Below are 20,554 nucleotides of genomic sequence, written 5' to 3' on the forward strand. Positions count from 1 at the left end.
TTCTCCTTGGAACACTGCTGTGATTCCTCAGGTGTCAAACCCTGGCACGCTAGGCCCACCTTTGCCCCAAGTGTTTTTGCATGGTTGTTTTTTTAATCTAAGGCCCGTGTATCATATGACCATTCTACATGTGAAACGCCCATTGAAGTATAATGTCCTTAACATTGTTGCAAAGTACACTGGGGCCTCTCCCCCTGAAGCATCAGCACCTGTACAAGTGATTAGAAGTTAGAATGCATAGCTATCGGTATACAGCAAGGGTACGCAACAGCATAGTGTTCAACACATAATGGATCTGGGCCAGAGGAAGAGTCCTTTCTGCTTCTATTACAGCATAAAATATACAGGCAATGGTTTTATTACTCCAGAATATTTTAATTGTAAATTTGTTATCTAGCTTGTGACAAATGGCAACACATCAGAAGGCTCAAGTCTCAAACTTTTTGAGAAAGCAACATATTGAAGAATGACTAATAAAAAGAGATTAATTTATGTACAGGTACTATTCACAACGAGTCATCATGATCTTTAGAACAATTAAATAACTACTAAAATAACTACGGGAACATCTAATTTTTCAAGCCAATGACTTAAGCAACTAGAGACACTATAGATGTCTGAAATTCCAAGTGTGCCCTGCATTTAGCTCTGGGATGTATCTAATATACTCAAGTACAATAATATCATTTCACTTCAGATTGGCAGCAACAATGTATTTTAAGCACTCACACAACATTGCAAATTGGCTTTTACTTTAGTATCTTAAAAGGAGGACGTTGATATTAATAAACAACTACTATTCGTTCTGCCAATTATGACGGATTGTCCAACAGCACAAGAGTCTGGACTTGTCACAAATGGGGCCCTTTTCCCTGAGTTTCCTTTGTGTTTTGCTAGGCATGATGACCGGTTGGCTTGTGAGACTGACAAGTCCTTGCTCAGCATTCTTTCCATTACAAGGCAGAGTTTAGGAAATCAAGGAGTTCCGCACGGTTTCGGTCTCTCTGCAGATGAGAAAAGCAGTTTTTACAAATCACGGATTTGTTCAGTAAACAATTTCCTTATTTAAGAAGTCAGCTTAGAAGTGTACATTTCCATCACACAGAACCTTAAAGGAGCAACCCAGAGAGACAGACAGATTCTTCTTGTCACTGGTTTTCTCACAGATACTAAACAGTACTGTACTCAACGGGCCTGACACTCCACTGCTTTGCGTTCTGTGTAGTAATTTACACCCAGGTAAAGTGGATATCAACTGCTACCAAAACCAGATGCCTGGATATCACGTATATGTGTTGCACAGATATATGGCTATACTGGGTGCAAGGCATTGGAGAATGAGGCCAGATATGCAGTCTCAAGATGCCTAGTGAGGGCGGGCCCGTATATGGATTTCACTGTTTTCCTCAAAATAGCAATAGCTATTTTATGAAGAGTCACAGTTTAGAATGCCATACTTATGAGCACAACTTTTACTGCAAAGACTAAATTGTTTGAACAAGTGGCACAAATGTTGTTCTAACCTCATCAACAGTAGGTATTACAGCCACTCTAAGGAGTCACATAAGGAAGTATGAAGTACATCATCTAGATATCAGGCAGCTTGATTCTTAGGATAAAATGGCAAAATAAAGTCAGATTTGGCATAGCATGAGGTCAACAATAGGCAAATGAAATAGAGAGAAAACCATGCTTGACAAGGTCCTGGCTGTGATGACTTAGTGGCGGTTGATCCTGCTTGAAGCAGGGGGCTGGACCAGATGAACTCCTGAGGTCCCTTCCAACCCCAGGATTCTAAGATGCTATGATCCAGCTATAAGAAAAACACAGACCTCAGGGCTACTTACTTAACCTAGACAGGCACCTTTTACATGCCTACATATCAAAACAATCCATGCACACATCATAAAACTATTTCATGATCAGAGGACTAAAATCTCGTCTCTGTCTGATGCCACATAATTACATTAAAACTGCACTCAATTTAAAGCTCTTGAAATTTCGAGTAACTCATGTAGGAAATGCAACTGTTCTAGGAAAACACAAAAACATACTGTAGTGTCTCTTTTGGGACATGCAAACCATTATCAGCCATTACCTCTTTATCCTTTTTACTCTTCTTTATTTTCATTTTAATTTTTTTTCCTGTTATCATACTGTAGTTTTCAGTCTTCTTTTTGTCCTTAAGGTACTAAAATGAGATCATGCACTGTGATTTGGGATACTTTTCAAAGATTAAAAATATACCCATGCTTTTCTAAACAATACTATATTAATAAGCACATTTTAGCATCATGCTGGAACAGACACTCATTTCACTGTCTTGAAGAGCAGAAGCTAGGGATGGGGCAGCCAGCTGTATTCTATTTACAGATGGGCATTCTATATCATAACTTGCACATGAGGAGGAATGGGAGTGTAACAGGGCATTATGAGACAGATACCAGAACATGTACCTTGGAAAGCTGGACAGGCCCTGATTTCTCTTTCTTCTTTTTCTTTTCTTTCTTTTTCTTCATCTTGCTCTCTTTTTTCCTCTTCTGCAAGTACGAGACATTCACACAAAGTTCACACGTTTTGCAAAAGCATAAGATTTAAAAACCAACCCAAATATGTATAAATTCACAAACTGGCTGCTGTCTTGGAAGCTGCTTTTGCTACAATACCTGGCATCTGGGCCAACCCTTGGAGATACTGTATATTAACTGGGGAGGAGGAGGGGGCAGCAGCAAAGAGATTGATAATTGTGAAAGCCTAGTGACTTGCATGATCCCAGGAAACAGAAAGTGGTGGTGGTGTTCCTGGACCCCATTGGTGGGGCGTCTAGTCCTCCCTCACTAAATATCTGAAATGCCAGAGAAAATGTGATAGAAACAAAAAGTCTAAGACAATAACAAATGCAGATAACATTATTATGCCTGAACTGCTGATATTTTCTTGACTATCACAAGCTCATTAAGCTTAAACAGAATTTAAGATACGGAGTGTGTTCCACGTGACTTTCAAAAGGTACCATTTGTTTCTGACGCCCATGAACATTAGGTAGAATCAAAACTAATGCCCTTCTAAACATAATACTGACTTCATTCTCTTTTGGTGCTGCAGAATGATGGGGAGGGGTGCAAAAATATAGTCCAAAGGCAACTGCCTTTACCCATAATCCCAATTTGGCATTTTTTTTACTGCAGCAAAGTTACTACAGTAGAATTAGATGCTGTTTTCTATAGCACTGGTCACCTGAGGTTCCCAAAGTGTTTAACAAGACATTTTATAAGAGTAGTGCAGGAACTGCATAGAAGACACAGCAGCTCAGTAGTATAATTCATAACAGGGACACAAGTTTCTCTCAGAGTCGCTTAAATACCTACACCCAGTTCAGAGACTACAATAAGCTCCATTTAATTTCTCCTCTGAAACATTTAATCTATACATTGACACTATTCATTTAACATCAACGCAGAAATGTTTCCTTATAAATGAACAGACAATTATGTCCTTTATTTGACTCTCAGATGAGTTTCAATCACACCAGAATACAGAAGCATCTAAAATTTTCTCCCTGGATAGCTCTTTGTTTCTGCCAGTAAATAGTTACCTTTTTGTTATGTTTTTCTTTTTTCCTTTTCTTTGATTTAGACTTGGGAGACTCTTTAAAAAAAAATAGGATTTTATTGATTATTCACAGCTAAAACCCTGAAATGAATACAATAGAAAAGAGACAGCATTGCAAGCATGAGTAAGAAAAGAATACTGAAGTCTAACTAAAATATATGAATCTTGACACAAAATAATGCAAAACACTAACTCAGTTTGCTGGCACCTCATGATAGTGCCAAAAAGTGGAAGATGTTGCCCAATGACATAGACAACTATTTCTGGGTATCCCCTTGCTCCTCAGTTGTCCATGGACTTTCTGGTGCATTTTATGGCTACGTCTACACTAGCCCCAAACTTCGAAATGGCCACGCAAATGGCCATTTTGAAGTTTACTAATGAAGCGCTGAAATGCATATTCAGCACTTCATTAGCATGCGGGCAGCTGCGGCACTTCGAAATTGACGCGCCTCGCCGCTGCGTGCCTCGTCCGGACGGGGCTCCTTTTCGAAAGGACCCCACCTACTTCGAAGTCCCCTTATTCCCATGAGCTGATGAGAATAAGGGGACTTCGAAGTAGGCGGGGTCCTTTCGAAAAGGAGGCCCATGGGGACGAGACACGCAGCGGCGAGGCGCATCAATTTCAAAGTGCCGCAGCCGCCCACATGCTAATGAAGCGCTGAATATGCATTTCAGCGCTTCATTAGTAAACTTCAAAATGGCCATTTGCGTGGCCATTTCGAAGTTTGGGGCTAGTGTAGACACAGCCTATACGTGCAAGCCACAACTGGACAGAAGTGAATGAACACATGGGATACATTTGTCTGTTCTATATGCTAGTATTCATTGCATTGATTGAGATTTGCTCTTATGACAATGTCTTATTATAGTCAAATTTGGGCTCCAGTATGCCCATCGTAGTTCTATTTTGTATGGAACACTTTGTTTCCGGTATTTTTGCTTGTAATCATTTGATTCTGTTCTTTGTTCAATAGAGCAATACTAGCTTTCTCTATAAACCAATCTAAATGCTGGGTGTTGAGTGGAGCCAGGCTGTGCAGTGTAAGTGGTGAGCTGTGAGGTATTGTTCCTTTGGGTGCTGGCTGTTTGGAGGACTTGTGGTTTGGCGCATGCCTATCAGGAGCCTGTCTACAAAGACCAGGGCCCACGGATGCCTGGAAGGGAGTGCTTGTGTTGCTAGAGACTGGTGGTGTTGGGGAACTGATCTCTGGCAGGCACAGACAAGTCTTCCCCATGCTAAGGCCAGGTGACAGGGAGCTGCCTTCCAACCTATGTTCCCTCTAAATTTTTGTGCAGAATGAATTTTGCAATGCACACCGAGGCCTGTGAAGATGTGCACCATCAGTAGAAATGTACGCTGTCAGAGCTCTGCTAATGAACTGGGTGACATTTGAATCTCTGCTTGGTGACTGCCTAAGTGCTCAGCTTACAGGGTATACTGCTTACAATGCTAGGTATCCCCAAGAAGTGTTTCACAAGGGGCATGTCTGTTACAGAATCTAACCATGTAAAATCTAAGCATCTGGAGTTCCTGCTCTGTGAGTAGTTCACATTTGGCACCAGCCAGTGACAGGTGAAAATTCCTGATACAAGGACGTGCTGATTTAACAAGAGATGTAGTACAACCTCCTTATAAGCACTCTGTGTCTATGAACAGGCATGGTTGACTACCAGCCAAACAGATGCCTAACACAGAGCCATACTGCGCTGTAATTTGGGTTCATATTTAGTGCAGGTATGAATCAAATACATATACACTGGTTTTGTTGACTCAGTTTACAGGCAGTCCAGGATAGTGCAGGTGCAGCCTATTTATAAGCTGCATTGTATAAAACAAGGAGGTTACATGAGCTTATTTGTGGAACTCCAGCCTAGACTTGTAACAATCAGCAAGTAACTAGTTATTGTTCATGCTGCTTGTTTAACCCTCCTCCTCATTTCAGGGCATCCATTTTGAATTCCATGTGGTGTTGGAGGGAAGGAGAGTAGCAGACACTAGGGGAATGATGTGAGTTTCACACTGAACAGAAGCAGGCCAAACCCCTGGCTTATATTTATAATTTAACAGGATCATAAGCCAAAAATTCCTCCTGTCAATATAGCAACAGCAGCAGACATGGCAGGAGAAACTTACTAGGCTCCAGCACTTGTTCTGATGCTGCTTGTGCTAGGGAATGGTTCCCAAGGCCATCTTCAAACAGTTCCTCTGAGTATAGGCCTTTTGTGTTTTACCTGCTCAGGTGACACAGCCTCTATGGTTACTAGTCCAACACCAAGGTAATTTCTTAACCTTCATTAGGTAACACCTGCGGCTGAGAAGTTATTAAGGTGCCATCCCTGCTCAGGAGGTTGTGATGCGCAGCACTCATAGTTCCTAGTCCGCACAAGAATGCCTCAGAAAAGAGGCAAAAAGACAGGGCGTTCCCATAAGTACCATTAAAATCTTTGTTCATGTCTACATTACAGACTTTTGCCACACCAATTTACCTGAGCATAAAGCCAGAGCAGCTAGCTAGCTGGCAGCGTGCGTAGGCACCAGGAGAGCCTGCATGGGATTATCACTGTCTGTCACTTCTGACGGAAGCATTGAACCTGCACAGTTCTGCACTATTGTCATAAGCCTTGCAAGCACAAGATGCACAATCCTTTGGTACCTGCACAGGCACATGGAATGTGATGTTTTTGTGCAGGGCAGATTACTACGGGACATAATGGGAACCCACTCAAGATTATTGGTAGCATTCATGGAGCAGCTGTAACTCACCCCAGACTTCAAATGCAAGGATAAAGTAAGAGCTTCGTGGTCAGTGGAAAAGTGAGTGGAAACCTGCAACATCAGCTTCCTACTGGACAGTGGAAAATCATTTTAGAGTTGGAAAATCCACTGCGAGAGCTGTTGTATGCAAGTCTGCAGAGATATTAGTTATCTCTTGACATGCAGGACCATAATGGACGAATTCCCGGTGTAGCCAGACAGAACCCCCACTTTTGCTTTACTCCATCTTGCCTTCCCTAGGTGCTTCAGAGCACGAAAGCGTTAAAAGGAATAGCCCAGCAGCGCAGATGGGCTTATCTTAGCCAGGGTCTTTGAAGCTCCGGAGCAAAGCTGATAATAAGAACAATGGGCTAATTAACAGCCGGCCTCGGGCTGCCCTTGGCTAATTACCATCAGTTGATTCACCTGCACCCTTGGTCCCAGATGAAGAAAATCTCCAGCCCATTAAGAAACAAATGCCCTCAATTGTCTCTACCTTGCAGGTGTGAACTAAACCCTTGAACTCCCTGTGAGAGCCAGCATTAGACAGTTTAATTAAAACAAGGAAGAAGCCTACACGACCCAATGGGTATAAAAGAGGGGTCCGGCAGACCCTGTATTTGAGCTCCAATCATCTTTCCTGCCGGACAGGAGGGTGTGGTCTCCCCAGGGACGCCTAACTCCTGGAGAAAAAGGGGCAAAGGACTTCTTCCCAAGGGACAGAGAGAAACTGGCCAAGCCACGTTGGTAATGCAGGGGTGAGACTAACACCTGCTAGGTATTTTACTTTTTATTTCTTTTGTGCGCATTTAACAAGTATGGATCTATGAATTAGAGTGTATGCTAGCTATTTGTAATCAAAGTATAAACCTTGTAACAACAGTAACCACAAGAGCTTAACTTGCTAGGTAAACAAATAAAGCAACATTGTAACAGTAAGAGATTAACTTGTTAGATAAATAAATAAAGTAATTGATTAAGTGGTAACCTGAATCCTCCTGTTACTGTGCAAACCAAACACATACAAAGAACCCAGCTGCTTTCAGCTGCTCTAAGCCTGGTCACCAGTGGGCTCTGCCCCAGCATTTGAAATCTCATATTAATACAAGGGCATAAGTGGCATCTCACCTGACCATCAGCTAACACCCAGCAACAAAGTTCTTGCACTTCAGTGGAGAGAGAAGACAGCACACATACCTATTTTGATACCAGATCACCTTGGCACAGAGTACATCAACAAAAAGTAAACAGACACATTAACATGTGGTTTGAACTGAGACTGTAATTTTCTGGGTCACTATAAGGGCTCATTTGCATACTTAGATTAAGCTAATTCTTGACTTCCCTCTCCCCCTTCTGCCCCTCTACTGTCTGATTTGCTCACCTTGGAAATTTTTTCTGATTTGTCCACCTTGATTACTGTTTTTGGTTCTCTGTGCCTCAAATATTGAGTCTGTTCTGGTCTGGCTATGGCCTGAAGAAGTGGGTCTGTCCCACAAAAGCTCACCTAATAAATTATGTTGTTAGTCTTTAAAGTGCTACTTGACTGCTTTTTCGTATCAACAAAAAGGGCTATATTTCTACGTTTTTTTAAAGTGCTGGTCAACCATGGGGAATGCTTCTCGGGAAGAGCTGCCTGATCATGGGAGATACATAACTCTTGCATCATTAAAAACAGCACTGTTTAGGAAGGTACCAAAAAAAAAAAAAAAAAAAAAAAAAAGACATTCCTTTGTGACCAGCTGAACTACCGCTTTTCTCTTGTGGCTCATGAAGCCATACACCAGAAACACTGACAGTAGCAATGAATGCATCAACAATGAGCTCAAAAGTTGCAAAACGACCACTGAAAATGCTTTTAGAAGATAAAGGGTTGCTAGTGCTGCCTTTTTAGCAGGTTAGATCTCAAAGAAGAAAATAACACATGTATATAACAGCCTGCTGTGCTCTATATAAGATTTGCAAAGCTAAGGGTGAAGTTTACCAGGGTTAAATGTTGAAGCAGATTGCCTGGAAGCTGGTTTTGAGGAGCTCAACAGAGGACTACTTCAAATCATAGATGCTCTGAAGAAGCATTTTGACAAGGAGTCTCAGCAATGTGTCTTTCTGTAACGCAGTGGTTCCCAAACTTTGACATGACAGCCCTGCCCCTTTTGGTTTTCACTAAACCCTCATGACACCCCTCCCCCTACCTTTTAATTAAAATAAAAAATTAAGCCTTTGAACTCATTTATAGTATTGTTGATGATCAACTAACTTTTAATTTTACCCTTGTATCTGGTGTATATGTGGAAGATTCAATAAAATGAAATGTTTTTATACATTTTTTCAAAATTTCCAAACAAAAATAATGTCAGTGTATATATTTTAAAACACTTATATCAAACATTTCAAATTCAAACCATTTCAAAACTACATCTTTGAATGGCAGTGAACACAATAAGACAGCAACATACCGATAGTTCATGGTTAACCACATGACTTTTCTAGTAATTAATGTAATAAATTTCTGTTTTTCCAAGTTTGCTTTAAGCAAATAAAAACAATGAGTTGAATTAATTTAATGAGACATACTGGTTTTCCCTCACAAGCTCAAATTCTAGGTTTCAAGGATGAAAAAGCACAATGCAAGACATTTTTTAATTCCAGCTAATAGTGTTATTTTGCTTTTAATAAACATTGGGGGTGGGGGGGGGGAACAGCTTCAGAAAGATAAGCAGAAGAGAATGATCAAATGAAGTGCTTCTTCTCCAGCTTTGTGTGAAAGGCGGAGGTATTTTAACAAAACTTTTCCAGACTCATGGTTTCGAAATTATCCTTTGCACTTTAATTACAGTTCAAGACAATGGCTTGTTCTTGCATTTGGCAACAAATCCACAACATTGTTGAATTTCCAATTTCCAAACAACTATCCAAAGGTGGCTCCTGGAAAATAGTGTATAAACTCCTCAGCAAGGCAATCAAAATGAGAATTTTGTTCTTTTATTCCAGGGGGTAATGCTGATCAAGATCTTCCTATTCAGTTACAATTTCATTCATTCCAACTTGGGTGCCAAATTTAATGAATGTCCATGTTTTAATTAAATAGTTATAAATGACTGAAAAGTGCTACACATACAAACATGGTGAACTATTATGGGCCTCTAATTGCTATTTAAAAGAGTAGAATTTACATTCTGCTGGAAAAAAGAACAAACAGATGCCACCCTGACAATGAGTATCAGCACACTCAGCAGAACATGTGACTTGAAGAGGATGTGAGTGATTTTTCAAGAAAGCAACTGAAAGGCGGAGAACATTGGTGTCTGTAGAAATGTCATGATCATTCTCTTCTACAAGGAAGTTAGATTTAGGCTGCCCTGTTAAAATAATTCTCTTCCTTTTAAAAACAGATAGATGCTACACAGTGCTCTTTCTCTGGTGATGAATAATGCTGACAAATGCCAAAATTTAACTGCTCTTTTTTTTTACATTTTTGGAATGTGTTAACATATCTGATGCCTACTTACAGAACAGATGATTAAATGCAGCTAAAATAATTGAGTATGTCAAATTCAGATGATTTTTTTTCCTCAGGGCCCCTCCTGACCACTTTGGGAACCACTGCTGTAATTCATTCAGCCAATGTTTACTTGCTGTCTTGAATGACCCTCATAAGGATTACTGCTGAAGCATTAAATGTAGTTTGTAACTACGCTGACTGCAACCATATATGAATTTCAGCAGCAACCAGTGTGTGCAGAACACCACAAAAAACGATTCATTTTATTTCTAAGTCTACATTTTTATTAAACAATTCAGATTTCCATTTCCTACAAGGGACGTGACCATGAAGAATACTCTCAAATGAGGACCTCAAAGCTGTGTACTAGTCCAGTTGTCATTATGAAACACATCTCAAGGGAACAAGTAAAAGGGGTACCACAAGAGGCGGGAACATGCAAGGATGTATGTGGGAGTCTGGGGACAGCATGGAATACAGTTCTGTAAGGGCTACAGAGGATGTTGAGCACGGATGTGCTCTGCCTGCAATGCAATCAGGGATCTCAGTATCTCTGTTTGGTCCTCCATCAGCTTTATCATCCGCTCCTGCCCTCGTCTCCTCTCCTGGCTCTCCATTCTGAGTTTTTCATTGATTGTCTCCATCCATGCTCTGCTCTCACTGTCTGCAGCATCAGTTGATTGTAGCAGTTCTCTAAATACGTCCTCTTTACTCTTCCTTGTTTTCCTCCTTGTCTGACGGAAACCCTCTGTCCGTGCGTAAGAAGTGGTCCTCAAGGGCACATCTGCAGGAACAAAACAAACATAGGAGTACGTTCACAGCCTGAAATCGTAGAAGTTACATACATCTCTGCTTCACCTTCCCTTAGCAAGCACACAGCATATTGAGAGCTCAAAACACAAAGAATTTGGTTTGGGGTGGGGGCAAGATGGACAAAAGGTGTGGGTGGTTTCCAAAGGGGATCACTACAAGCACCTATGAACACTATTTTGAATACTGGCACCATTTTCCATAGGCAGGAGTGATGTAAGCTGATATCTCATTCCTGAAGGTAACAAAAGATGCAAAGGTGCATCTCCTACAAGCATATGGCTTCAGGATGCTGCCTGCCTGCGTGCTGTTTGGTACCTGAAGTAGTAATTGCCAACTTGTGTGGCAAAGTCTCCTACAGCGGGGAAAGAAACAAAACAGCTCTGCTTAGGAAACTATCTTCAGGAAAGCATCCTAGAAATCACTATGGAGGATTCCCCGGACATCCTGGTATGTATTAAACTTTTCCACAGGGCTCCCAATGCACAGCTGCACAGGGAATGACAAGTAGATGCAAAGAGTATCTAGTGTTTTCTTCTATCCCTTATGCCACTTTTACCATGTTTAAAAAAAAAAAAATAATAATAATAATGCAGACTTCAACCTCCTGGCACCATGCAGTATCAAAGCAAAAATGAGTACTTACCAGAGCTCCCCTCTCCTGCATCAGGCATGCCACAGCAGGGGTGCCGGGACTGGATACACCCCTATGGAGTCAAGAAAGAGGTCCTGTCTTGGCTTGCCATGCTATTGGATGACCCTGTCAGATGTCCAACATCCTCCTCCAACTCCACCTCCTTGTCCACCACTTTGTCCTCAGGATTAACTCTGCTGGCCACTGCCTCTGGTCCCTTCAAAATATCCTAGGGACTCTTGATGATGGCAGAGGGATAGCTGCCAAGGATGTTGTGCAGCTCCTGGTAGATGTGTCAAGTCTTCAGAACTGCACCAGAGAGATGACTAGACTCTCTTGCCTTCTGGTACATGTGCCTTAACTCCTTGATCATAGCATGGCACTGTTGTGTGTCCCTTTTGTGTCCCTTCTCCTGGATGCCATGAGCAATCTACCCATAGATATTGAAATTAGTAGAGCTAGAGTAGAACTGCAGTCACCATGCCTTCTTTCTCCACAAACCCCACAACTCCAGTGTATTGCAGGCAGCAGCACATTTGTTCCAGAGAGTTGGCACACACAACTGTGCATTCACTATGTGAGCTGTCCATGCTGAGCAAAACAGGAATTCCTGGGGCTTTAAAGGGGAAGGGAAGCACGCTTGGCATACCCACAGGTCAGCAAAGCTCAAACTGCTGACTAGAATGGCCATGAAGCTCATTGTAGAGCATATTCTGGAGACCAAATAGGGCAACATAAGCAAACACAGCGCTCTTGCGAGCACTGCACTGAGTTGCAAAAAACTCTATGCACCTTATCGAGTTAGTTTTATTATGTCTGCAAAGCAGAAGAGTTAAATCGGTTGGAGAAGCGTTACAGTGCATACACCATCACTGTTTTGCCAACAAAAGCTGCCTTTGGTTGACAAAACTGTGTACTGCAGAAAAGGTTGAAAGGTGGGTGACACTCTGGGAAAGGAAAGCTGTATATCAGCACATCTCTTTGTACATCTCAGTAGACACCGTTCAAATTCTTCAGGCACTCAAGGATCCTCTTGTGAAAGGAACCTAGTTGGTACCAAAAAGGCAGGGCACTGAGTGGCTGGTTAATGTGAAACTGATGTTACTCTGGAAAGTACAGCAGGATGATCCATGTGATCCTTTACCCATTGCCTGAAGAAGATAGTTTCTTCAAGGAGCACCTGTGACTGGGGGACTTGGAGAAAGGTATCCATGTCAGTGCCTAATGGAGTTGTTTACTGAAAGATTTCTCAGAGAGTACCTTCTGCAGATGATCTTCAAGGATGTAGGAACCTAAGCAGTACTCACGCCAGACATAAAGGCTAACTGGTCCCTGATTTCAGGGACAACTTCAGGTCTCTTAAGCCCTCTGAAGCTGGTCCAATGTCTCTGCTACTTGGAGTAAAGAACTGTGAAAATTGTCAGGCACTCAGGCTGTCTGAGGCCAATATACAAGAGGGCCTGAAGAAATGCTTCAAAGAAGACTGAACCTGTCATTCTGCTTCCTAGATGTGCTCTTAAAACCTGTGCAGACTTTGGACTTAGATGCAACACGTAACTCTGCAATAGTTGGGATGTCAATAGTTAAGGCAAAAAGACCTACTATGGGTCTAGCTGGGTTTACACAGCCTGAGACTTTGGGCATACCCCAAAACAGAGAAGGCAGAAGACAAGATAGGGCCAAACTTAGCTGTGTGTGAGGGAGAGGTGGGGAATCCCCAAAGCACATCATGTGTTTGGCAAATTAATAAACCAAAACAAAATGAAGATAGATAAGTCAGTTAGTTAAAACTTTGAAGCAAATGGATACCACAATGCTTCCATTTCTAGATGCAGGTCGCTGAGAAGGAACTAGGAGAATGGCAGGCCTGCCCTCTGTATGTTCTCAGATTGCACCACATGGTACAGATGTGGACCCCACAGACTTTACTACCAACTATCTCTTATTGAAAGCAGAGATGCCTAAAGTGGAGCATGCACGGGGAGAGCGACTCAAAAGAATATCTGCATACCTACTTAAAATTAATCACAAAAACAGGGGGAGAGAAGAGGTACTATCTTTCATGGGACCAAGTTCCATTAATGAGACAAGCTTTCAATCCACAACTTCATAAGAGTCCTGTGAGTAAACTTCACACCTTTAAGAGTTTGAGGACTGAGACCAAAATTCAGATTTAAAACCAAAAAAAACACCCTTTGATCTGGATGAAGGGGCAAAGTAGAAAAAACCTTCACATTGTTTTAAAATGAACGTGGCATTATCTCAAACCTTACCTGTTACTTTGAGCGAAAAGAATTCATATCTAATGTAATTTAAATTAACAAATGAACAGCACCTGCAGCATGAAGAAAGGCACTTGAGTAGCTACAGGAAGTGGTTACTTGAAAACAATCTGAAGAAACAGAGACTGAGAAGGCTGTGCACTACTCTGTACCGTTATTTCCTGGTAATTAAGATACATTTTAAAGTAAGTCTCAAATGTGTGTAGCAGCACTGTCAGAATGAGTAAATACGCATTGATGTGCTGTAGCGGCAACTTACCTCTGCCACTTGAACTCCTTCGACTACTTGAAGAAGGGGAAGATCCTGATGACGAGCATGAGGATGATGTAGTAGTATTAGATGATGTTGATGAGATGGATGATGACCTGCTTCTGCTGCGTTTTCGCTTTCTCTTGTCTTTCCCTTATGAGAATACAAGACCTGGTTCATTAGGTTTCAAAGAAGGATGACATACAAGCTAGTAAATCAAGCCCAGAAGACACATTTTTACAAAAAATTAAAATTCAAGACAAGCTTTGGTGACTTCATTTAAAAGTCTGCCTTTTGTCATTTCTAACATAATTTAGCTAAACAGAATGCCAAGCACAGCAGTTTAACCTTTTTTCTCATGCAAAGCATATTACAGAATACGGTGTGTTATCTGGCACTCAGCAATTATTTCTGGTATCTCTCAATACAAGTATTTAATCTAGTAAACAGGACAAATTAATATTTAGCATGCTATGCAACTGCATATTCTGCACTCTACTTCTATTCAAAAAAGAGGCAGAAGACAACTAAACAAACTGACAGTAGGGATTTATTTTAAAAAACAGTTTCCAGGTTGTGTCACAGGATCATTACAGATTGAAGGACAAAGATCCTAATGACACTGTGCAAGATTCTGGCCACAGTCTTTGTTCAGAACCTTTAACACAAGCCTAAACACAAAGAAGGCTGGGGCCTAATGAACAAGTCATGGCACAGGTAGTAAAACAAGCCTTTATTTGTGTAACTTGACATTAAACAAGAGCGGATGCAGGATAAACGTTGGGTGTGAAAGCATTAATAGGGGCTTATTTTGAATTATAGCCTCGTAATTCATTGAAGAGGGACCTGGAAGTATGCTCCCCAGTTGAGGGAGAGATAACATTATGTCTTCCTCAGCTTAAGCTGATGGCAAACATGGTCATCATAAGTGAAAAGGTTTAGCATATCAGTGTAAGTGATGTTGTCTGTCCTTCTCAGATGCCAATCTGAGTCCTGAAAGGGGATAGCATTTATAATTGTGCCAATATATGCACTACTTATTGCTCCTTTATGTCTCAAGGCTATGTAGGAATATACCCACGGAAAATAAAAATCAGAATGTGCTATCTGACATTCCTAAATACCAGGAATTGGAATTAAACCTGTCTTCTACAAGAGAAAACTTAAGGGATAAACACTTTTGTATTCACATGTAAACCTGACCCCTGGGCAGAGCACTCATGCAATCTTTTAGACCAGGGTTTCCCAATCTGTACATAGTTGGGACCCATTTCTTTTCAGTACCTCTTTTTGTGGCTCAAAAATATAAACACATTTAAAAAAAGAATAAGAAATTAATAAATTCTGTTTATTATTTATTCATAACAACAACAGTGGTAATTTGTATATTTTCTAAGGACCGGTATTTTTTACCCCCACAAGGGCTGGTACTGGGCCACAGACCACACTTTGGGAAACACTGTTTTAGACTACTGGCTTTTTGTGCTCATTATATCTTGCTGCTAGCATCTGTCCCAAGGGGTTGGGAAATCTCACCTAGTTGTTACCCTCCACCCACTGACCCACTATATGATTCATTGTAATCAGCTGTTTGTCAGTCTCACAGACCCTAACAAGTGAAGTGACACTCTGCCAGCTGTGTGTAATAAAGGCCTTGTGCTTGAATCTACATGGCATCAAACTTCTCTGTTCCTTCACAGATTCAGCCCAATCTCCGACACCACCTACGAATACAATAATAATTGATGTTGATAATAATGACCCTGAAGCACTGCAAGATCCTGAAGTGCCTTCTGACTCACAAAGATTAAGTTACCTTCAGTACAAATTTAGTGCTAAGTGTATTTTCGGTGACCTGGGTGTACCTCATGTGCTGCCTATAGTAATATGCAGTATAAAAGTAACCCACTGTTTTTAAAACCTTTAAATGTATACACCTAAGTGTTTCGAGAACCCAATCATTCTGCAGTGCAATATACTACTACTGGATTGGTGACTATATGTATACTATTTCATAATTTATACATTTTATTGTTTTTGAATTCTTTGAAAATAGGTGTTCCACTGATAAAGTTTAACTCTCAGTTAACCAGATTAACTGACAGCCCCCAATTCCCACCACATGCTGCATAACAGAACTTTTACTGTATATAATACAGGTTGAACCTCTCCAATCCAGAACTCTCTCATCCAGCAAACTCTGTAATTCAGCATCATTTCAGTTAGCCAGACCAACACTTACCATGGGTGAGACCAATTTGCCCCATGATCCTACAAAGTTTGTTTACAGCCACCAGTCCTGGCTTCAGTGTTCTGTGCTATTATTTAGCTGTAATTTACCCCTAAATGTCTCGTAAGAGCCCAGAAAGCAGTGAAACTGTTGATAATGTGCCAGAAAATATTGACCTCCTATAGTCTGGAAAGTTCTCTCATCCAGCACTGGTTGGGTCCCGAAGGTGCCAGACAAGAGAGGTTCAACCTGTACACGAGTCTTTTTGCAGCAGCTATTGTCCTAGACTAGAATTTGATTTCATGACTCCCACCTCTGACTTTCATCTCTTCTCGTGATGTAGCACATGGAGTTCCACATTTCTCCTCATGTCTGTTATCCATATCTAGTGAAAAGAAACACATTGAATAATAGCTCCAAAAACTTTCTTTGCAACATACATGTACAATGGAATCAAGATCAGGGAATATGTTCATGATCAATCCCTATTATTTAGTTAGGGGAAGAAAGAAATATCAAAGACCCTACTCCAGGATGACACATGCATGTAGGGTCTAATCTTATGCCAGGACTGGCACAGCTCCTCCCATGTACATATTATTTTTCTGATATATTTTATTATATGAATACACACACACACACACACACACGCGCGCGCGCATGTAAGTAAAAGCAGTATGAATACAAATTTTCTTTACAGAATTTAAGAACATTGTACCTTGATTAACGCTAAAAAATCCCGTGACAGTAATTGTTCCAAGTATATTTTAAAACAAATTTTGCAGACATTTAAGTTCATACATAATTTAAAAAAACACTATATCCTGCCTTCTATTCAGAAGTCTCACCACAAAGAGACATATGCTAAACACAATGCAAAACCACTGAAATGCAGTCAAGTTTAGTGTGAAGTTCTGCAGACAGATATCACAACAGGTAATTTTACGCCAAAGGGATCTCACAACATGAATAACCATACACATCTCAAAAATGTATGCACATTAGAGCTAACTTAAACATGTCAGGGCTGACAGCCCCCAAAATTAACCTATTCTAATTAAATAATAATTTTCCAAAGCTTTTAATAACAAACATTCGTGCTGAGGTACTCAGAAGATTCTGATGTTCAGCATTTGATAATAGTGGCTTATGTACAAATGCAATCCTGAAAAATACAGTAAACCCTCAAGTTATGCGGGGGTTGCAGAAACGCAACCCCCGCAACCCCCCACATAACTTGAGTTTTTGCACAAGTTGAAGGGAGAGAGGAATCAGGCTGCCATCTGGTTCTCGGCTCCCAGAGTGGCAGAAAGCCAGGAACTAGGGGGCAGCCTGGATCCCCTCTCCCTGCTGCTTGTGGGACTGGGAAACTGACCCGCTGGCCAGTTTCCTGGGTCCTGCAAGTAGTGGAGAGCTGGGAACCAGGCAACAGCAGGCTCTCAGCTCTCCCTGCTTGCAGAGAGGGGAAAATGAGCAGGGCAGCAGCCTTGATCAGTTTCCTAATTTCAGCCAGGCAAGAGGAGCCAGGAACCAGGGGCAGTCTGGCTTCCTGCTCCCCTCCTCTTTGGAGCCAGGAAACTAAGAAAGGCTGTTGCACTGATCAGTTTCCTGGCTCTGCAAGTGGAGGGGAGCCAGAAGCCAGGCTGCCACCTTGTTACCAGCTCCCCGCTACTCTGGGCTTGGGAAGCCACTCCTGTAAGACGTTGCAGCCTGACTCATGGCTGGTGTCCCACTCCTGTCAGGGGTGGCAGTCATGTTAACCCAAGACATGCACAACTTGCTTGTGCGTATCTCAAGTGTTTACTGTATCAGAAACCAAAATCAAACCAAACTGCTCTTCTTTGCTAGGCTAAGTAGTACACAGTGCAGGTTCATTTACATTTGCAGATGTGCAGGTGCATGGCTTTCCAAGAGGACTTCTAACATTTAAAACTGTTCTTAACCCAATATATGCTGTAATGGAAAGCATCCCACTTTGTGGGCCATGAAATGCAACTCATTTTTTGAGAGTAATGACTGACAATATATAGATTCAGGAAGATTAGCTTTACAGACTTTCAATCCCTTTTTGCTACTATAAAGATGGTCTTTCAAATACCAGTTTTTAAGGAAGCTCTATCAACCGCCTCCCAACTAGTGAGCAAGTTAACAATATGCACAACCACAACGTGCCCAACTCCAGCAACATTCGGTGCTCCAGTTAAAACCCAGGTCTACGACTCGGGTTGTTACAAGGGAATCTCGGCTCCCATTAAAAGAGCAAAGGTTTGGCTCTCAGGGCTGCAGGGAAATACATGACCCCAGGAACCCGTAAAGCGGCTGAGAGCAGAAGACAACACAGGGTCCTCTCCTCCCCTTCCAGCCCAATTTTGAAACCCACAGTGCGTTGTCTTGCGGTTCGAGTCGGACGCTGTGAACGCCAGGAGTGACCACCAAGCATCCACGGGCGGAGCGGGTAATTGCAACCTGAGCCTCCGGGGCAGGCACGTAGCCGCTCCTCCCCTCTCCGCAGCCACATACAGGTCGACGCGTACGCTAAGGCCGCGCTGAAAGCACCTCAGCGCCGCGCTTCCTCCGCCTGCGGTCGGCACCAGGGAACTCCAGCAGCGGGGGAATAGGGAGGAGGCAGTCCGGGGCCGCGCGCGGGGCTGGGGCGGGAGGGGTACGAGGAACCGGCAAGCCGGCGCGGCGCGGCGCGGCCCGGGCACCCTGCAGTTCTGGCGGGGCGCGAAACGCCGCGCGGGAGGAGCGGGGAAGAGGCGCAGAAAGCGGGCATGGGGAGGGGAAGCAGACGCTGCTTCCCCAGGCGCGAGCACTGCACCGCTCGCAGCACTTACCGAGACACAGACTCCACCTCTTCGCCTGAGCTCCCCAGGCACCGGAAACTCCGAGCTGGCCTGAGCCGGAAGGGATAAGGCGGGATCTGCATCCGGGTAATGCTGATGGAGAAGGGCGGGACTAGCTCCCTTGTGGGAGGCGTGTCTCGACCACCGCTCCTCTAACTTGCGCGCAGGACGGGCGCCTTGTGACCGCCTCAACGGGGAGTGGGGGGCGGGACTCCCAGGGGCGCTCGAGGGAACCCAACGGGCGTGGGCGTCGTATGCAAATGAGTTACGTAGGGCCGTTAGTGCGGCCCCTCCGGTGCCCTGCTCGAGGCAGGATGCTGTGGCCGGCTCCCCACAGTAGCACTTCCTCGCGTGCCCGGGTGTGGTAGCGGGCCCAGTCCGGCGTCTCCGGCTGCCTGCCTATTTAAATCTTCCCGGCTCCGGGGGCGGGGCCGGGGCTGGCGGTGATTATTAGTCCGCGGCGAAAGCGCTGATAGTCTCTGCAGCCCCCGGCTACCTGCGTGAAGGGAGACTCTTGAGCTCGGCGCCGCTTCCCAGGCAGCAGCCTGTGCTGTATGGCTCATTCAGGAGGGCAGTGTTTGTAAGGGGGCAGGGACCAGGAGCAGCACTGGCATTCACACGTCCTTCTAAGAAGCTGCATCTCTTCCCTGCCTCAGCGCCGCAGGCATCTGCCGAAAGCAGCTTTTGGGGAAGAGATGTTGCCGAAAAAGCTGCTGCTGATAGGCTGCTTCTACACGCTAAAAAAACGGCAGGAAATATGCTAATGAGGCACCGATGTAAATCCGCCACGCCTCCTTAGCATAAGGTCGCATGATTTGGAGTCCAGAAGACGCTCTTCTGGACTCCAAAACAACGTGTAGCAGCGTGGTCCCCGCGGGGGCGGGGCGTGTCTTCCGCAAGGAAATCCTCGTCCGAGAGACCTCTTCCCAAAATGTTTTGGGAGGGGGCCTGCGGAAGGAGGACTTCCTTCAGGAAGACTCCTCCCCCCCACCAGGGCCACGCTTCTAAACGTTGTTTTGGAGTCTGGAAGAACGTCTGCTGGACTCCAAATCATGTGAACTTATGCTAGTGAGGTGTGGGGAGTTTGCATCCGTGCCTCATTAGCATATTTTGCGTCATTTATTAGTGGTGGCATGTGTAGAAACGGCCAGAGAGTGTATCCACCAAAGCTGGCAGCAGGTCACCAGTTCTTTCCCAGTGCTCTTGGTGGAGCTTTGTGCAGACATGCTGAAATGGGCCCCGCTGGGCAGCCATTTCTCTGCTCCTGCTGCAAGCTTCCCTGCCTCTTTGAGGGTCAGCAACATTCTTGCAGTGCCTTCTGCAGTTGCCCTTTATGTTTGGATGCCACAGCTTTCCTCCTAGTACTATGGAGCCAGAGCTGCCCTGAGCACGTGATGGCCCCACATAGCCATGTTGCAGTTTTTGCTGCACTTCCTGTTCCTGAGCGAGCTGGACCCCCCCTTCATTCTTGGGACCCTCTCCCTGGCTGTAGGAACCTGGCAACTGCCCGCCATGTTGGAGATGCATTTCTAGAGCTGCGACACCAGTTCAGTTGTGGGACTGGCTGGTCATGGAGCAGTGGGATGACAGAAATGGCTCCAAAACTTCCCCATGCAGAAGACTGCCTTTT

General features: G+C 43.5%; 1 protein-coding gene across 4 annotated transcripts; it reads right to left on the reverse strand.

The window, feature by feature from the left end:
• Positions 1–354: 354 nt before the first annotated feature.
• On the reverse strand, positions 355–19,502 carry LOC142010924 (uncharacterized). Of its 4 annotated transcripts, none has more exons than XM_074989566.1 (7): positions 19,421–19,502; positions 16,392–16,463; positions 13,858–14,001; positions 3,596–3,648; positions 2,457–2,540; positions 2,099–2,191; positions 355–1,004 (listed from the first exon to the last, which is right to left on the reverse strand). In XM_074989566.1, the coding sequence occupies exons 1-7, from the start codon at positions 19,485–19,487 to the stop codon at positions 954–956; spliced, it is 564 nt and encodes a 187-aa protein (XP_074845667.1). In that variant the 5' UTR covers positions 19,488–19,502; the 3' UTR covers positions 355–953. The 4 variants fall into 4 exon arrangements, with proteins under 4 accessions (XP_074845667.1, XP_074845664.1, XP_074845665.1 ...); XM_074989563.1 differs by lacking the exon at positions 355–1,004 and adding an exon at positions 1,019–1,813; XM_074989564.1 differs by lacking the exons at positions 355–1,004; positions 19,421–19,502 and adding exons at positions 1,019–1,813; positions 18,916–19,256.
• Between the last annotated feature and the right edge of the window lie 1,052 nt (positions 19,503–20,554).

Source organism: Carettochelys insculpta, chromosome 3 (assembly GCF_033958435.1).
Source record: "Carettochelys insculpta isolate YL-2023 chromosome 3, ASM3395843v1, whole genome shotgun sequence".
In the NCBI taxonomy this organism is placed as follows: Eukaryota; Metazoa; Chordata; order Testudines; family Carettochelyidae; genus Carettochelys; species Carettochelys insculpta.